Raw genomic sequence first — 24,256 nt, 5'->3', positions numbered from 1 at the left:
ATTAGCACAAGCTCTTTCCTTAAAGCTATATAGAGACACAACAGAAGGTTGTGAGGGTCCCAGTCCAAGAGTTGTCAAGCAGAGGCTGGGTGACCATGGGTGGTGGTGCTGTTGAGATTTCTGTATTAAGTGGGAATTTGGTCCTGAGCACTGCTTCTTCACCCTGGCCAGGCATCTCTGAGAATCACCTGAGGGGCGTTTTCAGAATATTGATTTCCAGGAGCCCATCCCTGATCTGGTGAATCAAAATCTCCAGCAGGGAGATCAAGAAGCTGACATTTTTTAAGCTCCTTAGGTGACTCTAATGGGCAGACAGGTGGAATGACAACTGGATACGGTAACTCCTAAAGTCCCTTCATTGATTCTGTGTGAGGAGGGGTGAGGTGTGATGCCTCCGCAGCTCAGCCATTGGGAGGACAGCCATCCCTCCTTCACCTGGCATTCCTTCCATCTGAAGAATCCCCACAGCCTGGAAAGGAACTGAACACAAAACTGCCTTCTTAATGGGTATTTATTTTATTGTTTTCTTTCCTTTCAAAGAATCTACTGGGACTACTCCAAGCCTTGACATCAGATCTGCTTTCAAGAGAAGGTAACTTCAAAAGGGGAATCTAGGTAGCTTTTGTATAACATGAAAGTGGAAGATTTTCAAAACACACTTTCCCTTCCCCCACACTCTATATTCCAAATGAGATCAACTCTTTTCACTGAAGTCAAACATGCTAAATATTCAAAAGTTAGTGTTCAAGAGAAGCTGTGGGTTTAATATGCCAACTCGTGTATATGCTGATCATTTTTTAGAATATTCTTGTTATAGGAAGCTCCCATTTTACGGGTCTATGAGGCTTCTTCCTTAATTGCATTATTTTCTACCAAATGGCCCACAAAGATTATAACAATACACATCTCATATAGCATCAGTTAAGTGATATCAGAAAACTTATGTTGCCTTTTATCTAGAAATCACGTATGGAGCAATTAAACCATGTGTCCAGAAAACTACAATTAAGTAGCTACTTACTGAAGTTAGCACTATTTAAATGAGGAATTATCCTAAATGAAAGACCACTGAGTCTGCTGGAATAAAGAACATTGTAGAAAGGCAAAATATAGATACTTAATTGATTTATTTTGCAACTGCCAAGGCTGAAATATCAGGGGGTCAAAGAAGAAAAATGAAAAGAATTTTCTAGCCTATGAGAAATGTGACTAGCCTTTTCCTGCCATTATTTTACGCTCTGTACTTAATTCTTCCAAAATACAAATTCATTCATGAGAGCAAATGTTTTGTTCTTCTTAAGACAGAATCCACATAAGTGTTGTTGAATAAGGAAAGTCATCTGAAACTAGCATAAAACAACGATTTAGTCTGTTAATAAAAGTCATAGTTCCCTCCTAAATTATGAACAAATGAAAATTGTAATTACTTTTAAAAGATATTTAATACTTCCTGATCAGTCAATTGTATTTTTTTAAGTCATAACTTTCAAAATCTCTTACCTTCCCTTCACCCCACGTTCAGCAAATGCATAGATCTAAAACTACATTCATCCTATGTATAAGTCTATTTTAAGAGAGGAAGATGTAATCTACTAAGTTTTGGGCTTTAAGAGAATAGAAATGTGTTTATGTCAAAAGGTCTTCTCCAAATACGTGCTATTAGAGAAGTTTTGAAAACACATGATTTGAGCTCAATTCTTATAACTTACGTGTTATACACGCTGTTTTTAAACCCACAGACTCTTTTCTTAGAAACCATAACTAACATTTGTAAAAGAGCAGGAAACAAAATCTTCATTAAAAAATTAAACACGTAAGTAAATATGTAGTGCCATTTAAATGTCAGTTCCATAGCTTCTATTATATTTAGAGTTTATATGAAATCATGAAGGTGGCTGCATGCCTAAATTAAGATGCATTTCTCTATAGGAAAGCACTTTTCAAAACTCCTAGTAAAGGACTCAACAATTCCAAGACAAATTTTTGGAAAATACATTTTAAAAGGTATAAATATTAATAAGAAAATGAAAAGCTTATAATCCTTTCTCTTTAAAAGAGAAAGGAATGCATCTTTTAAAAAGCTCTGCACTAGCTCCATTTTTGTTATGTTGGTATCACATTATCTGATTAATCTATTGATGGACACAAAGAGGTTACCTTTGAATATAAGTTTTGTACTTATATATTTGACACTGGTACACTTCGTCCTCCAAGCCAATCTCTGTCTGACATGAAGAACAGAGATCAGCAAAAGTCCTTTGCTTTTTTACACAGGTATGTTTCTAGCGCCCCCAACTTGCAAAAACAAAGTACTTTGTGTTGCTTGGCTTAAGTGCATTTGTGTTACTCTGTTTGAACACAAATCCAAGCAGTTTTATATATGCAATCTACAAAAATGTGCCTTCCGAAATCGTAGAGTAACACAAGCTCCTCATGTTTACTTTTCCACAAGTACATTCTCCAAAACTTAAAATGTCACTTGTGTGAAAAGAAAGTGTTTGTGTTGGTTTAGTCCTATGACTTGTGTGCTAGTACAAAATTGCATATACGTTATATGTAGAGTGTTTGGGGGAAACTGTTGTGTATGTGTCTCAGCATTAAACCCGGATTTGCTTTTCTTTTGTTAATGACAGTGGAGAAGGTCAAGAGGATGCAGGGGAACTTGACTTTAGTGGTCTCCTGAAACGTAGGTGAGAATCCAGTGATGGAGTGAGGCGCTTTGGCCTGGAAATCTTTTAGATACCCACTCAGAGGAGTCAAGTTTAAAGTAGATGTTTTTCAAAGAATTTCTCATTTCTTAAAATGTGTTTTGCTTATGGAATACTGTAACAGCGTTGACTAAGAAAGAGACAGAGAAACAACTGCATACTAATCTGTTAAAGATTTTAGCTGATGCTTTTACTTTCTTTTTAAATGTTTCATGAGTCTTTACATACTTTCTTAGAAGGGGATGAGGAAATCTGAAAACTGAGACAGAGACTTAAATACCTGAATACTTTTTATTTCTCTCATGATTTCTATTATTTCAATCATGATTCCTTGTCATGATTGAATAAATAAAGCCTCCATTCTTCTGCTTTTGATATTTGACTGCAAAATCAATTTCAAAATTTTGGTAGAAGTCTTTTGGTAGAAGTCTCAGCAAGTATATATATACTTTAACATAGTATTGGTGATTTACTATATTTCATCAAATCTAAGACACCATTCATGTTAATATATACCTGTATTTTATAAATCACTAAGCAATGAAAAAAATTGCTCCAAATTGTTTATTATGACATACTATTGACTATAAGGTACATCCTTATTTCAGAGATGTTTAAAATGTCCAAAAATGTGCAGTTTTAGATGAGATAAAATATAGTAGTAAAATAGAGATGTGTTTAGTATTATCACTCACACTCCCTTAACTTTGTACTCTCTGGCAATAAAATTTATAGATTTTCATTATGGATATTTAGTATACAACCATTTTATAGAATTTCTGCCCATAAATATGCATATACATAATCATAAATATATTATATTATATATGTGTTATATATAAAGATATACATATCTAGATATTTACTATAGCACAGAAGCAACAAAAAGAAAATGACTTTTGCTGGGATTGTGTTTATCTACCAAACTTGTGAATAAACAGTAAAACTATAATTCTAAATTAATGATATATAATATTGATATGTTTTCATTTAGCATTTTAGATTCACTTTTTATTATTTTTACTGCTTTCTATGGTTACTAAATAATTGTAAGTATAGATAGAAATGCTTCAAAACAAATTACAAATAGTAATAAATGGGCTTGTGTTCATTCTCAGTTTAGTTGGATGGCTTTATTCAAGTCCCTGTGAATGAAAAATTCACCCCCAGCTCTAAACATTTAGGTTGAGAACAGAAATATTAACAGGTGCCATTTATTAATAACCAAATGGATATTAGCCAATCAATAGATTTCGGCAGTGTCAAAAACATTTTTCCTTCTCTGGATACTTCAAATAATCATTAGTCTCAATAATATTTATTAATTCCCCAGATGTATTTAAAGCAATAGTATATGAAGTGACCTTAAGTGAGCCTCACTCTTCCTGTTCTACAGGTGAGAAACCAAAGACCAGAGATGTTGAGTGACTTACCCCAAGTCACACAGCTAGTTAGAGGAAGGGCAGGGACCTAAATCCAAGTTTCCCTTTTCTGAGTCAGCACATTTCCTGTGACTCCACATAAGAAACGCCACTCTGAATCTGCCTCAGAAGTTGGCGCCTCGGACATTTATAGCACAAATTGAAACTATGGGAAGACAAGAGAGGTTTTTTGTTTTTTGGGGTTTTTTTTCCTGCATTTACTCAACCAGGAAAATACTAAATGCGCTCTTTGTGTAGAATATAATACTAGGTGATGTGAGGAAAAGAAATCCAGTGCCTTCCAGCACTTGGCACGTAGAAAGCGAGAGATACATATTTGTGGAAAGGTAAAGGTAGTGGTTAAAACATGGATTTGAGTCTCAACTCTCCCATTTACTAATTACTGTGCATGACTTTGGTCAAATTATATGTCCTCCCTGAGACTTGTTTTCCACATCTGTAAATGTGGAGAATAAAACTACTTAAGAGAATTATTGTGAGAATTAAGTTAAATGTAAAAGGCCTGGCTCGTACAGGTGTCAAATAAATATCCACTTCCCCCCAAAATGTGACATTTTCCCTTGAAGAATTTATATTAGTAAAGTGACAAAATACACATACACATACACACACACACACAATCAATCAATAAAACTGTAATACAGTAGATTATTAGGTGCCAAGTCTGATTAAAAGGAAAAAGAAAGAAAAAAGAACAGACTAGTTCTACCAGTAGTTTGCAGAGTAAAAGAAATCTAATTAATGGTCAAAATGACTAAGGAAAAAAAAATTACTAGAAAATAATGGGCAGTCAACATGTCTCCAGTTCTCATTTTCTTTATATCCCCTAATTATTATTTTGACTCATAATTAGATTGTTGTTATCATAAGACTATATTCATTTAATATACTATATACTAGTCCACCAGTATAACTTTAGAAATCATTGTGTTTTCCTACTAATTTGTGAATTGCATGTGTTTTCATTGTGGTAAAGACATGTGGTTACCATTTCTACTCCTCCAAGAGTCTGTGGCAAAATCCCTATGAGTATAAATATCATTACAACCAACATCTTTATACAACAAAAGATCTCCCTGACCTGAACACAGTCAGCCTATTTCAAATAGACATTAGATAAATCACAGTCAGTCTTTTGGGCAGTATCTTGTTATGGGACTTGACCTATATAAATACTTAAAAGTTTATTCTACATAAAATTTCTATAACTGCTTTATATTTCACTAAGAGTGTCAAGTTATAGAAATTTCGATGTAGATGGAAGTACTGTAAATGTTATATAGGTCTATCCCCATGCTTGGAAAGGAATCAGTAGTGCCTATAGAAATTTGGCTTTTTCTCCCTACTGAAACTTAATGTAGCCATGCAGATAGGGTCATGTGCAGCCACTGCAGTAAGTATAGATGTGTTCTGAATGAGTAAAGGAGATGCTACAGATGGCAGCCTTGACCTCACGTTCCAGTTCAAAATAATGAATACATCTCCTTGCAATTTGGGATTCAGTGAAGTGATGGAGAGGAAAGGAAGAAGGAAGAGGCAAGAGGTCATTGGTGTTTGTATTAGGATTAAGGTCGTAGTAGAGCGGGGTGTATTTTGGTGTTTTAATGAGAAAAAAAATGGTGAGGATGATTGGTTTTATGAATCTACCAACAAAACTGACTCAAGAAACACACTGAAAATGATGATCTTTATTACTGGCTTCCTCATATAAACATTCACCTCATTCATCTAGGCATACCTCAGTGTTTGATTTGTGCCTCTTGTTATCTATTTTAATCTAGTTTGATATCTTTAAATCTTTTCATCAGTGTCAGGAGGACACTTGAAATGTGTATGTAATTCTTCTTGGTTGAGATACAAATTGAACACAATGTAGTATGGCATGATTTTACAATGTGGGGACTCAGGCTAATGTGACAAAAATAGAGCAATAATAAAGTGGATTGAGGAAAGACCCACAGAGAATATATACATATATACACACATACACATTTTAATTGCAATTCTCCAAGACTTCCTACAAAATATTTAAATGTTATATTTGAAATTTAGACTGCTTTCAGGCAGTAGATATAGTAGATCAGGCAAATTATTACCAATATTTCAACTTCGGGACAATTTTCTTAAGCTTTTCAATTTCCCCATGTTAATAGAGGGTGTAATTACCATTTCAGTGAAATGAAGATACTAGTTGTGTCTTGAGTCTTTAAGAGGCACATTTTCCTAATGGTGTTGCTAGTCCTTCCCACAAAGGTTACTGATGGACCAATGACCTCTCACTTCCTTCCATTTCCCAGATTTGCCTCAGCATCCTCTACTGGGCAAAAGACTTACACAACAACGGAAATTAGATATGCAGAAGTCATCCTTGCCTAATGCCACCCTAAACTCTATGTTCATATTTATAGTCTCCTCCCCTTCCCTATGATTACAACCCAGTCTTTCCTCAAGAAATTCTGAAGCAAGTGTAATTAATTGGACAATGCAAACATATGCAACTCATTATTTGCTAACATGATAGCATGAATCTGTTTTCACACTGATGTTTAAGATGTGTTGACCAGTTTTCCTGGAAAAATCATATCCAAACCAGCATTATTCACAGTAAGCAGTCACTATAACATTTCCAAATTAACCTTAGTTGATAAAAAGAGTCAACTGAGCTTAAACAAAATTAGGACTACTTAGCTAGTGAAGGAAATTAATTTGAATTATATTTTGCATTTATACTAAGTCTCTTTCCCTAAAAGTGTTTATTCCTGAGTTTTGTTTCATTTTTTGGCTTTAAAATACAGACTAGTGTATGTACTTTAAATCATATATATGTGTGTATATATATTAGTTATATATGTTCTTTATATGTTCTTTTGCCAGTGATCAAAATTTAGAGTCATAATTTTGATAATTACACTAAGAAATTACTTTCGCCTTGTTCGTGGAATGCTTAATGACTTGCTTTACAGTTTCACATTTATATTTTCATGATTCATACCCAACCTGCTTCCAAAAAAGTTCAAGACAATACTTTAAGATGAAATACGAGAGATTTGTGGATCTCATTCTCTTTTTTTACTCTGACAATTTAGAAAAAAATAGTTTTCTCTTAAAAAGAATATGTATACACAAAAATCATATGAAAAACAACCAAACCAAAACAAAAACAAAAACAAAAAACAAACGCTTAGTCACAGTTTCAAATGTTTTTTGTATTAACAAACAGCAAAAATGGTTAATGTACACATTTACTAACATGGTAGGAAAAATGCTATTTGCAAAATCTGAAGATTTGAAATACTGTATTTGTACCATCTCCATATAGAGCTAGGGTATGCACGCCAATGAAGGTAGAAAGAGAGCATTGTTCTTTCACAGACCAACACCTAAAATCTTCTGGTTCTTAATCCTTATTTCAATATCGATATCCTAGATGAAAACATTTAAGTTCCTTAAAATCTCACCTCCTATTTAGACTTGCAAGTTGAAAATAAGTAAAAATATCTTAAGGATATTTCCTGGTATCCTCCTCTCCCCCTAATATTGTGTTTTTAACTAGGATAAACGAGAGCGTTAATATAAGTGCACGTATCTGATCTTTGACTATCTGGAAGTTTCCCTGAGACTTCAGGCAAAGTACACTTTCCCCTCGGCTTTAAGGACTCAGGCTTTAAACAGAGCTTGTAGCACTGACCCGAAAAATCGGTGCCATACTCCGACCTTCCTTGTCTTTAAGGGCCAGTGGGCAGCTATTAAACTAGGCAATGGTTCTCCCCGGTTAGGGAGGTGAAGCAGCAGGAGGAAGAACCTGAGGTAGACGTGTGGGAGCTGCTGAAGAATGCGAAACCCAGCGAGTACGAGAAGATCGCCTTCCAGTATGGCATCACTGACTTGCGCGGGATGCTCAGGCGGCTCAAGCGCATGCGCAGAGTGGAGAAGAAGAGCGCAGGTGAGCACCCCTGGGGGAGATCTTAATCCTTCCTATTTCCTACTGGGTTTGGGGACGAACTAGTTGGGGTGGAATTTGCAGGGGTTACTCTTCTCTTGGTTAACTTGACTTGAGGTGAAGTAGTTTACTGCCCCGCACATCACACAGGCTAAGCGGGTAGCAGACAGCTGCTGAAGGTTTAAGGTAACAGAAGGTGCATTACAGTGACACATACAATGTATTATATAATGGAATATTAAACATTCCCGCTGTTACTGGGAATTTCTCAGCGGCCCCTTTCTCCAGCCTCTGCATCTCTCCCTCACTCTCAAATTCCTGATTCTTATTTAGGCAGAGTAGATTCTATGTTTCTTTGTTTTACTGTTATATTCTTCCACCCATTTGATGAGGCACGGGGAATTCACTTCTCACACCCGATATGGTTACCCAAGTGTTTAAACATGCCAATATTTGGGCAAGTTTCCACAGTACAGAAACTTTGATAAGCCTACTATTTCAGTCAGTCAAAAGCATTCCATTTAAGCTCACGAGTCATCGAAAGTATCTCATAAATTATATGATAAAAAACTGTGACATAGATGTACACAGATAATGCCAATGATCCTGATAATAATCATATTAGGAGAATGAGCATGTTCTTCAAGTCCAAATTTCATTTGGATACTTTATATCATACATTCCCTGAAGAATGAAGGTAATCATTTTTGAAGTCTCTTCAATAATTCTTTTCTTATGTTTCTTCCAAAAGCATGTGGATTCTCTTTACATTTTTAAACCATCTTATTGTTTATAAATCGATGCAGACTCCTAAAATATAAGGGATAATTTGGAAGGTTCCTAATTCTTTCTTCTTCAGTCTCAATTTTTTATTTAGCTTTAGGTTCTCATACATATATTGACTATTTAAATTCATAGCCTATGCATGTGAATATAGTTTTGCTTCTTCTCTCTTCCAGCTTTTGCAAAAATTCTCGATCCTGCGTATCAGGTTGATAAAGGAGGCAGGGTAAGATTTGCTGTGGAACTGGCGGATCCAAAGTTGGAGGTGAAATGGTATAAAAATGGTCAAGAAATTCGACCCAGTACAAAGTAAGTGGAATTTGCGAATAATCAGTGGTAACTATACAAATCAAAGAGTAATTTGACTTAATTTTCTATGCCTAAAAGCACTTTTTAGTTATACCCGTATGATACAAAATCATATAGAGGGACAGCAAAAACTTTTCATGTATTTTGGAACCATCAAAATTATAGTACTATATAAATTAAACCCTGTTTTATGTTTTAATTCTATACAAACTATTTCAAGTGATTCCTAACTATGGATTTGTGTCACTGTAGGTTATATGTGATTACTTCAGAGCATTGCCAAACTTCTCCCAGTTTTTTTAAAATCAAATTTTGAAAAAAATTGAAATCTATATTTGATATACCAGCTGGGAATCACACCTTATAATTAGATAACTTTTGTTTTTCCAGAGTAGCATCTAAAGCCTGTGTTTTATTGTTTTTTGGCCCTTTCCCAAATGAAGGAAACAGACTAATCCCTGATATCTGATGGTATCGCTAGTCTATTATGAAACTACTTTACAGAGATCCTTCTCAGTCTGAGAGATTTTCAACTCCAATATATATTTTTTAACTTAACAGGAGCCACGTGCATATTTATAAAAGACTTTAATCCTGAATATCTGTCACTTCTGTGGTACAATTAGGTGGATTCCAATTTCTTAATGTGGTCATGCTCTCAGAGTGACTTTGTGATAATAATGTTTATATCTGGTAAAAATCTCTTGAAGGCAGCCTGAATTTACCAAAAACATAACTTTACTTGGTTATCTTTACCTAGAAAAATGTTGCTTAGTGTTTTGTTCTTGAAGTCTTCAAGTTGAGAATTTCCCAAATGAGAACTTTTTCTTTAGTCTGTTATGATGCCCTAATATACCCATCCATAATCTAGGTCACAGATAATCAAATTTTGCAATCTTCTTAGATTTCAGGTTTTTGTTTCCAAACACTCAACTTCTTTCTTAGTAGATGATAACTATGATATGATAACACTAGTTCTTAAGCTCATTTAAGGGAATATCACATTCTATAGAATTTACCATCTATGTTAATGATTAAGTTCATATTATTGCTTAAATTGTATAATCATTTATTCACCCAATAAAATCTGTCTCACTGGGCTAGCAAGGAGTGAAATCAATGAATCAATGAAAAAGATCATCTCTGTCCCTCTATAAAGTAGATGAATTGCTCATTTTTTAAAATGTACAGAGTTAAAAATCTTAGCCAACCCTATTTTCCAACAATAGGTTCGTTGGCAAATATGTGAGTACTGATTTATATTTGAAATGAAAAACATACATAAAAGAAAATGACATTAAATATTATGTGTAAATATGCATATGTGTTACATTACATGTTATAAAGATAGAAATTGGTTTCATGTTTGATGTTTATTAAACTATGTAAGACATGGCTACATAAATTGCAGATCAAAATTACTATTTCTGACTTTCAAATATTACTGAATTATAAGCCAAATTTGCTGGCAATAAAGAAAAGAATAAAATCAAGTTCACGGATTCTGTTTATCTTCCTTCTGTTTAAACCAGATACATCTTTGAACATAAAGGATGTGAAAGAATCATGTTTATCAATAACTGTGTGCTAACAGATGATTCAGAGTATTATGTGACAGCTGGTGATGACAAATGCTCCACTGAGCTCTTTGTGAGAGGTAAAGTGAAATTTCTTACTGTAGCCATCAAGAGCCAACAGCTCTCCTTCTCTCAGGGGTAATAATCAAAATGGAAATGATGAAGTGAGCTTTTGAGCTCCAGAGCAGAGACGGTAGTACCTCTAGAGATGGTTTATCTTGGGTGTTAGACTGGCTCTGGATTAAAGCCTCTCTGTACTGGCAGTTATTGTATATCCTAATTAATCTTCAGGTTCGTTGAAGACTAGAAAAGCCAAGGGGAGAAAAAAACTGCTGAGTAAAAGTGCCTTGTAGTTTTGGCTCAAGCAAGCAGTATTTTGCCATATAATTGTTCTCGTGATAACTTCTGAAACCCAATAAAGTCTACTGGATAACCATTTCACACACTCAGCTGATCACAAATAGATTTCCCTTGAAACAGCTTCATTAGTAAAGGGCATCAATCGTTGGCACTGAGATCGCTGAAGACCATCATTTACTAAGACATTGTGAAAGAGCTGGAGGGTGTCAATGAAGCCATGAATCACTTATTTTCTTTATGAGGACCTATGATTAAGGCAGCTCTGTAATCTTGAGCATCAACTATACTTCAATTAAAAAATTTTGTAAAAAGACAATTCTGCAATCTCTATCATCCGTCTAGAACCAGAAGTAGAGAATTTTAGTGTTATAGGTTCTCCTTCCCCAGAAATGCCTACCATCTGGTATCTTATTTGCCAAAAGAAAGATATCTGATACAATGTGTCTGCTCTCTAAAACAATAATTTATTTGATTTGAAGAGTTCTTAGAAAATTGGAAAAACTTACCCAGGGTTGCCAGCTATTTATTTTGCCATGAAAAAATCATAAAAAACCTACCTACTACCTACCACCATCTAACCATGGCTCTATGATGGATGATACTTTCTTATTGTTGGTTTTTCATCTGTGAACAAACCCAGGGTCACAAGGCAGGTTTTTGGACATTTAATGATTCTGATTTTCCTTTTTTTCACACTAGAGGCTCCAGTTACAGTGACCAAACAGCTGGAAGATACAAGAGCGTACTGTGGGGACAGAGTGGAATTAGAATGTGAGGTGTCTGAAGATGATGCCCATGTAAAATGGTAAATAGCTTTCCTGAGGTCTGTCCTTTTTTTTTGGCTGTGTTGGGTCTTTGTTGCTGCACGCAGGCTTTCTCTAGTTGCGGCGAGCAGGGGCTACTCTTCGTTGCGGTGCGCGGGCTTCTCATGGCGGTGGCTTCTCTTGCTGAGGAGCACGGGCTCTAGGCGCGCAGGCTTCAGTAGTTGTGGCTCGCAGGCTTCAGTAGTTGTGGCTCGCAGGCTCAGTAGTTGTGGCGCACGGGCTTAGTTGCTCCGCGGCATGTGGGGGTCTTCCTGGACCAGGGCTCGGACCCATGTCCCCTGCATTGGCAGGCGGATTCTTAACCACTGCGCCACCAGGGAAGTCCCTGTCCATTTTTAATAGACGAAAAAAGTACCTTCATAGTTTGGAGAACAGGAAATTGCATTTACAGATATGAAAAGGATCTCAACCTCATTCGTGTTAGAAGAAGTTTTAGCTAAAACTGTACTAAGATACTGGGGTTTTTTTTCACCTGTGAAACAGAAAACTGAAAAAGGATTCAGAAATCTATATTGGTAAGGATATAGGGAAATAGGCACTTACTAATAAATGGATGGCTCAAGGTTCTCCAGGTCTATTTGACTCCAAAGCCCATGGGTGCTCTATACCATGCTTACTCTCACTATGCCATACTGGCAAGTTACATGGAAAATATACTTTTCTTCAAAAAAAAAGAAAAAGAAAATATACTTTTTTTCATGTTATTCCTAGTAACTTTATTGTTACAGTATCTCAGAAAAATACTTTAGACTGAGAATTACCAATTACTTTAACATTTCTTAAAAATAAAAAGCGTAGTTTTGGGGTCAGATGGGAAGTGTTTTCTCAAGTTCTCTGTGAGTAACCTCAAAATTAAAGACTAGACGATTCGGAATCTTAAAATCTTAATTGAGAAACAGAGTAAATTATGCAGCAGGAATCTCTAGTAATTGGTACAGAATAGATTGTTCATTCTAATCTAGAATCACAACTGTCTTTAAAGTGTATTAAAATGATATTCTTACTAGTGTGCGTCAAGAGCCCAAACGTAGGTAATATCCACTGTTAGCATCTTTATCTGATTGATCTTAAATGGAAAGAGTGGGCTTATGTTTTTAGTGTCATTTTTCAGACAATACTTGTTACAATATTAATCTATTGATACATTGATCCATACATTCTTTAATTCAACAAAAAGTTCTTGAGTGTCTGGTATCTGTCTCCTGAAGGGTCTTTTATAGAACTTCTTTTTATAATCTATTTTAACTCAGGTTTAAGAATGGTGAGGAAATCATCCCTGGTCCAAGATCAAGACACTACATTAAAGTTGATGGCAAAAAACACATTTTGGTCATAGAAGAAGCAACAAAGGCTGATACTGCAGAATATTCTGTAATGGCAACAGGAGGACAGTCCTCCGCTAAACTTACCATTGACTGTAAGTAAGACTTCCTTGGATGTCTTCCAAGCTGTTTTACTAGTGTGTTGTGTTTGTTAATTCAGTTTTAGGAGAGTTTCAATCTATTTGACTTCTACTTGTGGCAATTTAAAATATGTAAAATTAGATTCCATTCCAGCTGAGTGTCTATGTCATATCAATCAGGGTCTCTAAGAACTTACTACTCCGTTTAGCAGTAGAATACCCATATTGGGAAGGAAGTATAAAAATCACCTGCCAGAGAAATTACCCAAATGGTTAAGAAATATTTCAGTCCCCAAACCATATAAATAGATGATAAATACTTAGATATGATATCAAATCCTGATATCCTGTTTGCTTAATCCTTTGGTGACCTTTGGTTTGGTGAACTTGCTATCTCTTCAATAAACATTCAACATTCTTCAATTACATTTGGGCTGAGAAGTTGCTCAAACTAATGGGCCTCAACTGAGAAGACTAAGAGCTAATTTGCCGATATGCTTTATTTATTTTTTTAAACAATTTTTTAAAAGATTTTTTTTTTGATGTGGACCATTTTTTTTTAAGTCGTTATTGAATTTGTTACAATATTGCTTCTGTTTTTTATGTTTTGGTTTTTTTGGCTGTGAGACATGTAGGATCTTAGCTCCCCAACCAGGGATCGAACCTGCACCCCTTGCATTGGAAGGCAAAGTCTTAACCACTGGACCACCAGGGAAGTCCCCCCATATGCTTTAGAGGCGTGAAAGAATTCATGTCCTTTCCCAAATACCCCCTAACGGTAGTCAGCTCTTAATGGCAGAGTCTGTCCCTTCCAGTTAGCCATGAAAATTAGAATAGTGAACTGCACAAGAAGATCGGTAATACATGCAGAGCAGAAACCCTGCTTCCTTATTTCTTTCTAAGTCCAGTTGCAATTCATATGATTATTGAATTATTTGGAAGTAATCGCAATACACTGCTTATGTTTTGTGGAATGATGGCCATTGTATGTAATATCAAAAAGTTTTTTCAACCATAGGCAGATCCTTATCTGATATTTGTATCCATTTAAAGCAATTACAGTCAGTCCTGCTATAATGTAACATATGCATTTCTAAAAATTACTGTGCTGTACAAAATCATGCAATAAAAATCATAGGGCTAATGGGGAAAGTGGGGTTAAGGACACAACACTCAACAATTTTGTCAGGGACACATTTTTTAAAAAATAAAATGATAAGAACCTAATAAGAAAAAAACAGTAGTACAGTTTTACAGATGTTAAATGGTTAATAAATACTACAATAAGTATGGCACTTTACCTTGAAAAAGACCTGAAATTTGCTTGTGGAAGTGGTGTCAGAAGTGTTGCAGTTTGTGAGCTATTGTGAAGTAGCGGAAGGAGGTTATTTGAAACTGGATGGAGAGCTGTCATCTCGGGTGTGCATGGATCTCGGATGCGCATGGATGTGGCTCATTTAACGTGGGTGAACTAAAGTAGCTGGTCGATGTCTGAGGTGTATGTGTGTGCTCTGTGCAGTCCTACCTGACTCAGTCCAGCTGGATGCCGTTTTCTGGATTCACCTAGTCTTTCTCATGAATAAAATCATGCATAATCAAACGTGATATGTGTGTTATGCTCTAATTGTCCCCGAATATTTCAACTGCATTGAACAAATTCTCATTTTCAAAACAAGCATTATAGTGAAACTGTACCATTGTGAAATGACACCATCTTGGCCTGTCTGGAATTTAGATTTGGCACTTAATAACCATCTATTATTTCTGCAGTAAAACCTCTGAAGATATTGACACCTCTGACTGATCAGACTGTAAATCTTGGAAAAGAAATCTGCTTGAAGTGTGAAATATCTGAAAACTTATCAGGAAAATGGACTAAAAATGGCCTACCCATTCAGGAGTCTGACCATCTAAAGATTGTTCACAGGGGAAGGTAAGTAAGCTAGGGTGGTCGCTAAGTGAGGGCTGGTCTCCATCTTCACTTCTTCTGCTTCCTAAATTACATGATTGGTAAGGATGTTTGGAGAGTACTCATAGAGAGAGGCTCTATTTCCAGTTCTTTGCTTTCAAATAGCAAGACTATGTGAGTTCTCTGTTGTACATCATGTCCTACCTGTGATCCTGTACCTGTACCTTACAGTGAGGTGCTGTGTTATTTCAAAACCCATTGACTGAGTCTTTCCATATAAACATGAGCTTAAAGGAATGATACTGTATTCTAGTTGAGGAACTGGTTGAATTGGATTCACTGTCCCTAACCAGTAAGTGTCATATGACCTTTCCACAATTTTTTTTGCTGAGGGGGGGACGGTTTGCATAATATCCTAGAATCTAGCAAAGATGTAGGACAAGAGTTCTTAAACTAGGATCCATAGATTTTTAGGAGACTGTGAATGAACTTCAGGGGCCCCCATAAATCCTTTGAAATTGTAAGCAAATTCTGTGTGTACAAAAATACTTGTTTTTCTCCAGATTGAGGAGCCATAGTGTCCATCAGACATTCACTGGCTCATGATGCCAATAAAGTTAAGAACTATTGCTCTTATGCCAATACTTTATAATAACTATAAATGGAGTATAACCTTTAAAAATTGTGAATCACTATGTTGTATACCTGAAATATATAATAATGTACGTCAACTATACCTCAACTTTTTTTAAAAAAAGAACTATTGCTCTTAGGTTTGCATAAAAAGCCAAAGTCAGGTTATTCTTGGTAATTTCTTGAATCTTAAAATATGGCATCAGTGAGGTGTTATCTTCTATCCTTTTTTAAGCTATGAGATTTTAAAAAGGCACAAGAGATTCTTGCATAGTAAGCAGGCTGTATTTGTAGAGATAGTTTCATATAGCCCAAAATAAATACTAAATGTGGATCAATAAATAGGATAATTAAGGCATCACATTATTCTCAGTCTCTCTCCAGGCTGCACTAAACAAGTTAAGATAAAACCAGGTGTCTCCTCAGTTTGGGTCCTACACAGTCTAAATCTTTGCAAAGTCTTAGAAATATATTTTTTCATTTCCTTAGAATCCACAAATTAGTGGTAACCAATGCTCTCGTTGAGGACGAAGGTGATTATGTATTTGCACCAGATGCCTACTCTGTTACTTTGCCTGCCAAAGTTCATGTTATTGGTGAGTAGATAAAAGAAATCATTGCAGAGTTGTGTTCTTGTTTTTCTGGTTTTGCTTACCTTGGAATTATATTCAAAATGTGATATTTAAAGAAAAATACATGAATTGGTAGTAATCACTAATCATAATAGTTGATTCTTAAGAGGTCTTAACAATGAAGTAGTTTTGCAAGGTACCAGGCACCAACTACTTTGACTCCGCTTATATCCTTTTTGACCAGATAAAATATTGGTTACTACCAATGTTTAACACTAGCCGAGTACTAACCCAGATAATCACATGGAAATAACCGTCTGATAACAAAGGCCACGGTTAATATTCCAGATCCTCCGAAGATCAACCTGGATGGTCTTGATGCTGACAATACAGTGACAGTAATTGCAGGAAACAAGCTTCGTCTAGAGATTCCCATCAGTGGAGAACCACCTCCTAAAGCCATTTGGAGCCGAGCAGATAAGGTTTGTTCTACACACACACACACACACACACACACACACACACACACACACAGCCTACCTTACTCCCTGCTTCCCATGAGTCACATGAAAGAAAGCAGCAAATAAATGTACAGCAAAGATGTAATTCCTTTAATAAAGAAAGATCACTGATTTTCAGGCAAATCTAATAACTATTCATTTGCTTTTCATATTTCTGACTACCTACTATGTGACCCTGTGCATATGCATATGAATGTTATTATGTGCAGTGAATGAGGTTCTACCTTTCCTTCTAATGGGTGTCAGGGAATGGGGTGGAAGAGAAATAGACATGAATTATTAAATAAATAAATAAACAAAGTCACTTTGGATAGTAATGAGTGCTACGAAAATTTAAAAAAAAAAAAAAAACAGGGTGGGACTTCCCTGGTGCCGCAGTGGTTTAAAATCTGCCTACCAATGCAGGGGACACGGGCTTGATCCCTGGTCCGGGAAGATCCCACATGCTGCAAAGCAACTAAGCCCGTGTGCCACAACTACTGAGCCTGCTCTCTAGAGCCTGCAAGCCACAACTACTGAGCCTGTGTGCCACAACTACTGAAGCCTGTGTGCCTAGAGCCCGTGCTCAACAGGAGAAGCCACCACAATGAGAAGCCCGTGCACCGCAAGGAAGAGTAGCCCCCGCTCGTCGCAACTAGAGAAAGCCTGTGCACAGCAACGAAGACCCAATGCAACCAAAAATAAAATAATTATTTAACAACAACAACAAAAAAAAAACCAGGGTAATATGATTAGTAAGTGACTGCATGGGGCATGAGAACAGCCTCTATGAATGACAACAAGGAACCATTTTGAGAAAATCAAAGCAAAGAGATTTCCAGTTGATGTCAATGCAAGTGCAAAGAACAAGAGGAGAGAATGCACTTAATGTGTTGGAGGAATACAGAGAAGGCCAGCGTGGCCAAGGCAGCGTGAGTGAGGAGGAGAATAATAAGTAAGATTGGAGTGGTAGAGTAGAGCCGGCTCAAGTGTGACTCTGCGGCTTCCTATATAAACTGTTTTAGGCGCAGTAAAACTGTTCCATATGATACTAAAAGTATGGATATGTGTCATTATAGGTTTGTCAAAACCCATAAAATGTACAACACCAAGAATGAACCCTGATGTAAACTATAGACTTTCAAAGATAACAATGTGTCAATGTAGGTTCATTAATTATAACAAGTGTACCCACTCTAGTGGGGGATGTCAGTAGTGGGGAAAGTTATGTGTGTGTGGAGACAGGGGTTATATGAGAACTCTTTGTACTTTTTCCATTCAATTTTGCAGGGAACGCAAAGCTGCTCTAAAAAATAATTTGTTTTTTTTTAAATGTTGGAGAGTGTTTCCTCCTTTTCCATTTTCTGGAGGAAAAAAAAAAAGCTTTATTGAGCTATGGGACAACTTTAAGCAGTCAAATCTATGTGTAATTGGAGTCCCCAAAGAGGGGGACATAAAAATATGTAGAGAAAAAAATGGCCCCAAATTTGATAAAACTAGAAAATCTCAGATACAAGAAGCTCAATAAAATCCAAGCACAAGGAGCGTTAAGACATATACACCAAGACCCATCATAATCAAATTGATCAAAACGTGTGGTTAAGAAAAAAATCTTAAAAGTAGTCAGAGAAAAAGTCACATTAAACCCGTGGGAACAAAGACAAAGATGACAGCTGATCTCTCTGGAAACAAAGCAAGTGAGAAGACAGTGGAGCAACGTTTAAAGGGGGAAAAACTGTCAACCTAGAATTCTATACTCAGTAGAAATAATTATCAGAAATGAAGGCAAAATAAAATTATTTATATACAAAAGCTGAAAGAAGTCATCTCCAGCAGATTTGCACTACAAGAAATGTTAAAAGAAGTCCTAAAGTCAAAAGGAAATGATACTAAGATGAAAACATTTTCACAAAGGAGCTATCAATAAGTGGGTCAGAAATAATAACTACATGGATAAATATATAAGAATTTTTTTCTTATTATTTAAATCTCCTTAAAAAGATACTTGGTTGTTTAAACAAAAATAATAACAATGCACCATGGCCTTCAAACATAAGTGTAAGTAAAATTTGTAACAATGAAAACATAAGGCCAAGAGAGGAGAAATGGAAGTAAGGATTGAAAGGAGTGAAATGGACGTATGCTAGTGTAAGTTTCTTTTGCTAAATGTAAAGTATCATAATACCACATGAAGGTAGACTATACTATAAACCCTAAAGGAATCACTAAAATAATAAAACAAAGAGTTATAGCTAATAGGCCAACACAGGATGTAAAATGGAGCCACAAAAACATATCTAATGAATCCAAAAGGAGGCAGAAAAAGAGGCACAAAGGACAGATGGGACAAATAGAAAACAATTAGCAAGATGATAGAATTACAAAGAAAAATAAGTAAGTTAGAGATTTTACTACTTTTCTCAATAACTGATAGAACAAAATATACAAGTTTTGAGAAATACTATCAACCATCTTGATGTAGTTGACATTTATAGAACACTCCATTGAACAAAGTAGATTGGGCATTACTTTAAAATGCACATGGAAGATTTACCAAAATAGGCCATAAATAAGTCTCAGTAAATGTGAAAGGATTCAGGTCATGCAAGGTATATTCTCTGACCACAGTGGAATTAATTAGAAAACAATAACAGAAAGATTTGGAAAATTTCCAAATATTTAGAAACTAAGTAGCTTTTTTAAAAAGTAACTCATGGATCAAAGAAGAAATTACAAGGGAAATTAGAAAATATTTGTGAACATAACACATATCAGAATTTGCAAAATACCACTAAATCAGTACTGAATAGCCCTATATCTATGAAAGAAATGGAATTTGTAGTTTAAAATCTTTTCACAAAACAAATTCCACATCTAGATGGCTTTATTGGTTAGTTCCACCAAACATTTAAGAAAGAAATAATACAAATTCAATACAAACTCATCCAGAAAATTGAAGAAGAGAAGATAGGAATACTTCCCAACACATTCTTGAAGGCCAGTATTACCCTTATAGCAAAACCAGAAAAAGACATTACAAGAAGAGAAAACTACAAATCAATATCACTCCTGAACATAGATGAAAAAATTCTAAACATAATTTAGCAAATCAAATCCAAAAATACATAAAAGGAACAGTACATTATATCCACGTGGGACTTATCCCAGGAATGCAAAGGTAGGTGTAACATTTTCAAATAAGTTAATATAATTCACCATATTAACAAACCAGAGAAAAAATGTGGTCATCTCGATAGACACAGAAAAGCATTTGACAGAATCCAACATCCATTCCTGGTAAAAATCTCTCAGCAAACTAGGAAGTGAAAGGAACTTCCTCAGCATAATGAAAGACATCCATAAAAATCCTACAACTATAATCCTACTTAATAGTGAAAGGTTGAATTCTTTCCCTTTAAGATCAGAAAGAAGAGAGAAAAGATGTTCACTCTCACCACTTCTGTTCAACATTGTACTGGAGGTTCTAGCCAGGGCAGTCAAGCAAGAAAGAGAAGCAAAAGACATCCATTTTGGGAAGGAAGAAGTAGAACTGTCTTTATTTGCAGATGACATAATCATCGATGTAGAAAATCCAATGTAATCTACAAAAAAATCTACTAAAACAAATGGTCATAGTAGCCTTATTTGTAATATTCAAAAGCTGAAAACAACGCAAATTCCATCAGTGGGTGAATGGATAAACAAATTGTAAGAAATTCATACAAGGGAGTACTAAGGAATAAAAAGGAATGAATTAGTGATATACTGCAATAACTTGGATGACTCTCAAAATAATTATGCTGTGTGAAAGAAGCTGGAACAAAAAACAAAGAGTATTTTTTAAAAGCCATTAAAAAAAACCTGACAGTACCAAATGCTGGCAAGGATATGGAACAATTAAACTCTCATACATTGCTGGTGGGAATGCAAAATTGTACATCCACTTTGGAAAACAGTTTGGTAGTTTTTTATAAAGTTAAGCATGAGCTTACCATAAAACTTCACAAGGCTATTCCTAGGTATTTACCCAGAAGAAATGAAACACATGCCCACACAAAAACTCATATAGGAATGTTTATAGCAGATTTATTTATAATTGTCAAAACCTGGAAATGACTCAAAAGTCCAATTGTACAAACATATTCCAACTGCACGTGGACTATGCAATGGAAAACTACTCAACAATTAAAAGGAACGTACTAGTAATACAAGCAGCAACATGGATCAGTCTAAAAATATGCACTCGGAAGACTACATACTGTTTGATTCCATTTATATGACATTCTGGAAAAGGGGAAACCAAAGGGGCAAATAACAGACCAGTGGGTGCCAGGGACCAGGATGTGGGGTTAGTGGGTTGCATGCCAAGGAGCATGGAGACACTGTGAGATGTGATGGAAACAGTCTGTAGCTTGATTATGGGGGTGGTTACACACTCACATAAATTTGTCAAAATTCATAGATTATGTATCTAAAACTATGAATTTTACTTTATGTAAATTATGGCATAACAAACAAAATAAAACATAGAAATATGAAGAGGATAATATAACACCACCCTAAGTAAGTTATTTTTCTTTTCAATCAGAACATCTTTTACAATCTTAAGATTAGAATTTGGCTAAAATGAGGAAATTTTGTTCTATTATAAAATGAGAATTATGAAAGCCATTTCAAGTATTCTTACCGTTGTCACAATCTTATGTTATTGAAGACTTACAAGTCCTAATCCAGACACAAAAGAGTAGAGTTGACAATAGTGGCAAATTACCCTGTTTCTAAATTGCCTTGACCTTCTCTGTTTTTCCTCTTTGTATATTGGCTGTCCATTATTGCATGGAAGATATGACCTGGGAATCAGAAAAATGTAATGCTGCTTTAAACTTCTGGTGTAAGGAAGAAGGAAGGCAAGAAATGAAGGAAAATAAGAAGGGGAAAAGGAGAAGGAGAAGAAGGAGAAAAGAAAGAAAATATAATAGAAGTCTCAACCTCACTCTGTCTTTACTTTGGGAATTAGATGTTCATTCTTTCACGTCCTACTGGAAGGGAAAAATCAGTACTCAACTTGTATGGGAAATTGGCACTGTGGCCTTCTTCAACCCTTTTCAGTATTTTTAAATTTCCAAGACATCTAAAGAAATGAACAAATCATTATTTAGTTTCTGATATGAGTTTAAGGATTTCTAATTTCATGTACAAAGAAACTCTTCTCCTAGAATGACACTTCTGCGCTTATATTTTTGGTCCTCCAACTTTCTCTTTAAGGAGTTAATGGGTAGTGAACTTTGGAGTCAAATCCCAGTTCTACCACTTCTTAGCCGTGTAACCTTGGGCCACAGTTTTTCCCATGTGTAAAATGGGATGACAATACTTTTGTCCTTAGAGCTGGTGGAGGATTAAACAAAGAACACATATTTCAGGCATTAGCACCATGTCCAGCTTAAGTGCCCAGGCACTCTGGAGGTGTCCTTGTTGTTTGCACAGGTCATGCCACATTGTATTTCTTTCCTCCGTAGGCTATTATGGAAGGCAGTAGCCGGATAAGAGCTGAACATTACCCTGACAGCACCACTCTGGTTATTGATGTAGCAGAAAAAGATGATTCTGGTGTTTACCACATAAATCTGAAAAATGAAGCTGGGGAAGCACATGCAGCCATCACGATTAAAGTTGTGGGTAAGCCCTCTGAGTCCACAGACTTCTAGAATCAGGCTGACATGTCTAGATCCAAAGTAGACTTTGCAAGTTCTTGGTTCTCTCAGCTTTTCTGGGTAGCCAACAAAGAAGCACACGGTGTAGCTGTATTTTATAAATCACTGCCTTTCTTTTTCTTTATCTTTGCCACTTCTTGATATGTCTTTCTTTCTCTTTTCTTTCCTTTTTCTTCCTTTTCCTCTCCTTTCCTCTCTTGTCTCTTTGTTTGCCTAGAGGACTGGTTGTGGCGAGGAGTAGCTAAGGTTAGCCTTTTGGGGTTGCTGTCATTAGCTCTCCACAGCCACACTCCCTTTCAGTGCCCTCTACAGTCACTGACACACAATTGCTAAATAATTTCCAACATCACACTCACTGTAGAGGAGTGAGATCTGCCTTGGTTCTTAGATGACCATTTACGTACATTTTTCCTGATCCTGAAATCAAGTGAAATGAGTATGGCAGATTACTGGTGCGCCAAGGTCTCATGATCTCTTCATCCCACTTTAGCTTTCCCTTAAGAAACATATTCCTTTTTTTTCTTTTCTCTCTCTCTTTTTTTTTTTTTTTTTTTGGCCACGCCATGTGGCATGCGGGATCTTAGTTCCCCTACCAGGGATTGAACCCGTACCTGCAGCAGAAGTGCAACGTCCTAACCACTGGACCACCAGGGAATTCCCAAGAAACATATTTCAAATTGATCCAAAACTAAGGTCACTTTGTTATGTACTGAACTATATTTATAAGACATGGTAACTTGCCATTTTTGACTTGGATTTCTACCAACCAACATCTTATACAACAACTGATGTAAAATGTGCAGTAATTAGTCCTTGATTCAGTTCTGCTGCAAGTTCACTTCTGTGGTTAAAAAACAAAAAAACAAAATCACGTCCAACATTTAGGCAGTAATTTCTTAGTCGCCATTTTCAATGTAAATAACAAGAGTCTTGGGTTTCATACGGCTCTGTAATGTGACACTAGTTTAAAGGATTTGGAGACATCATGATTTTATTTGTATTGGGCTCATCTTCCCTGATTCCATATGGAGCATGACCTTGTACCCAAATTAGTTACCCGTGCATTTCAGTAAACATGGAAAAATAATAAGAAATAACCTTGCTTCTATGATTATCATCCAAAAACATATTTTCCAATGAATATTCTTCTTTGTGCTCTCACTCCCTCAATTTTATTTTTTTTTATTCTATTCTATTTTTTGTTTGCTACAGATGTCCCTGATCCTCCAGTGGCGCCGAAAGTGGCACATGTGGGAGATGATTGGTGCATCATGAACTGGGAGCCTCCTCTCTATGATGGAGGGTCCCCAATCTTAGGTAACTGCGTGTTGGTCCATCTGTGGAACTGCCAGTGGAGTTGGTGTCCTCTCTATGCACATTAGTACAAAGCACATTTTAAAATACTGCATTTAGAAGAAAACTTTTAAATATCCATTCACATTGAAATATATTGGGGGATGCTTTATAAGTGCTTGAGATTTAAATAGCTCTGATGAATATCATCTGATTGCCTGTCCTCTTTTTTTGTTTGACATTTCTGTTCAATATCTAATTTTGAAACAACTGTAAGTCTAACTTTATTCTGG

The 24,256-nt window shown here is 35.8% G+C and overlaps 1 protein-coding gene across 1 annotated transcript in view; it reads left to right on the top strand.

Annotated features, from left to right (window-relative positions):
• The window catches only part of MYBPC1 (myosin binding protein C1), an 80,115-nt gene that overhangs the window by 32,112 nt on the left and 23,747 nt on the right, over positions 1-24,256 (top strand). The window contains exons 10-21 of the mRNA XM_061206635.1: positions 541-592; positions 2,634-2,690; positions 7,927-8,093; positions 9,050-9,182; positions 10,715-10,839; positions 11,819-11,924; positions 13,194-13,360; positions 15,116-15,278; positions 16,377-16,483; positions 16,808-16,941; positions 22,476-22,635; positions 23,883-23,987. Coding sequence (XP_061062618.1) covers positions 541-592; positions 2,634-2,690; positions 7,927-8,093; positions 9,050-9,182; positions 10,715-10,839; positions 11,819-11,924; positions 13,194-13,360; positions 15,116-15,278; positions 16,377-16,483; positions 16,808-16,941; positions 22,476-22,635; positions 23,883-23,987 — 1,476 coding nt within the window. The remainder of the gene's footprint in view (positions 1-540; positions 593-2,633; positions 2,691-7,926; positions 8,094-9,049; positions 9,183-10,714; positions 10,840-11,818; positions 11,925-13,193; positions 13,361-15,115; positions 15,279-16,376; positions 16,484-16,807; positions 16,942-22,475; positions 22,636-23,882; positions 23,988-24,256) is intronic.

This window comes from Eubalaena glacialis, chromosome 11, assembly GCF_028564815.1.
Source record: "Eubalaena glacialis isolate mEubGla1 chromosome 11, mEubGla1.1.hap2.+ XY, whole genome shotgun sequence".
Classification (NCBI taxonomy): domain Eukaryota; kingdom Metazoa; phylum Chordata; class Mammalia; order Artiodactyla; family Balaenidae; genus Eubalaena; species Eubalaena glacialis.
This window is presented reverse-complemented; position numbering and strand designations above follow the sequence as displayed.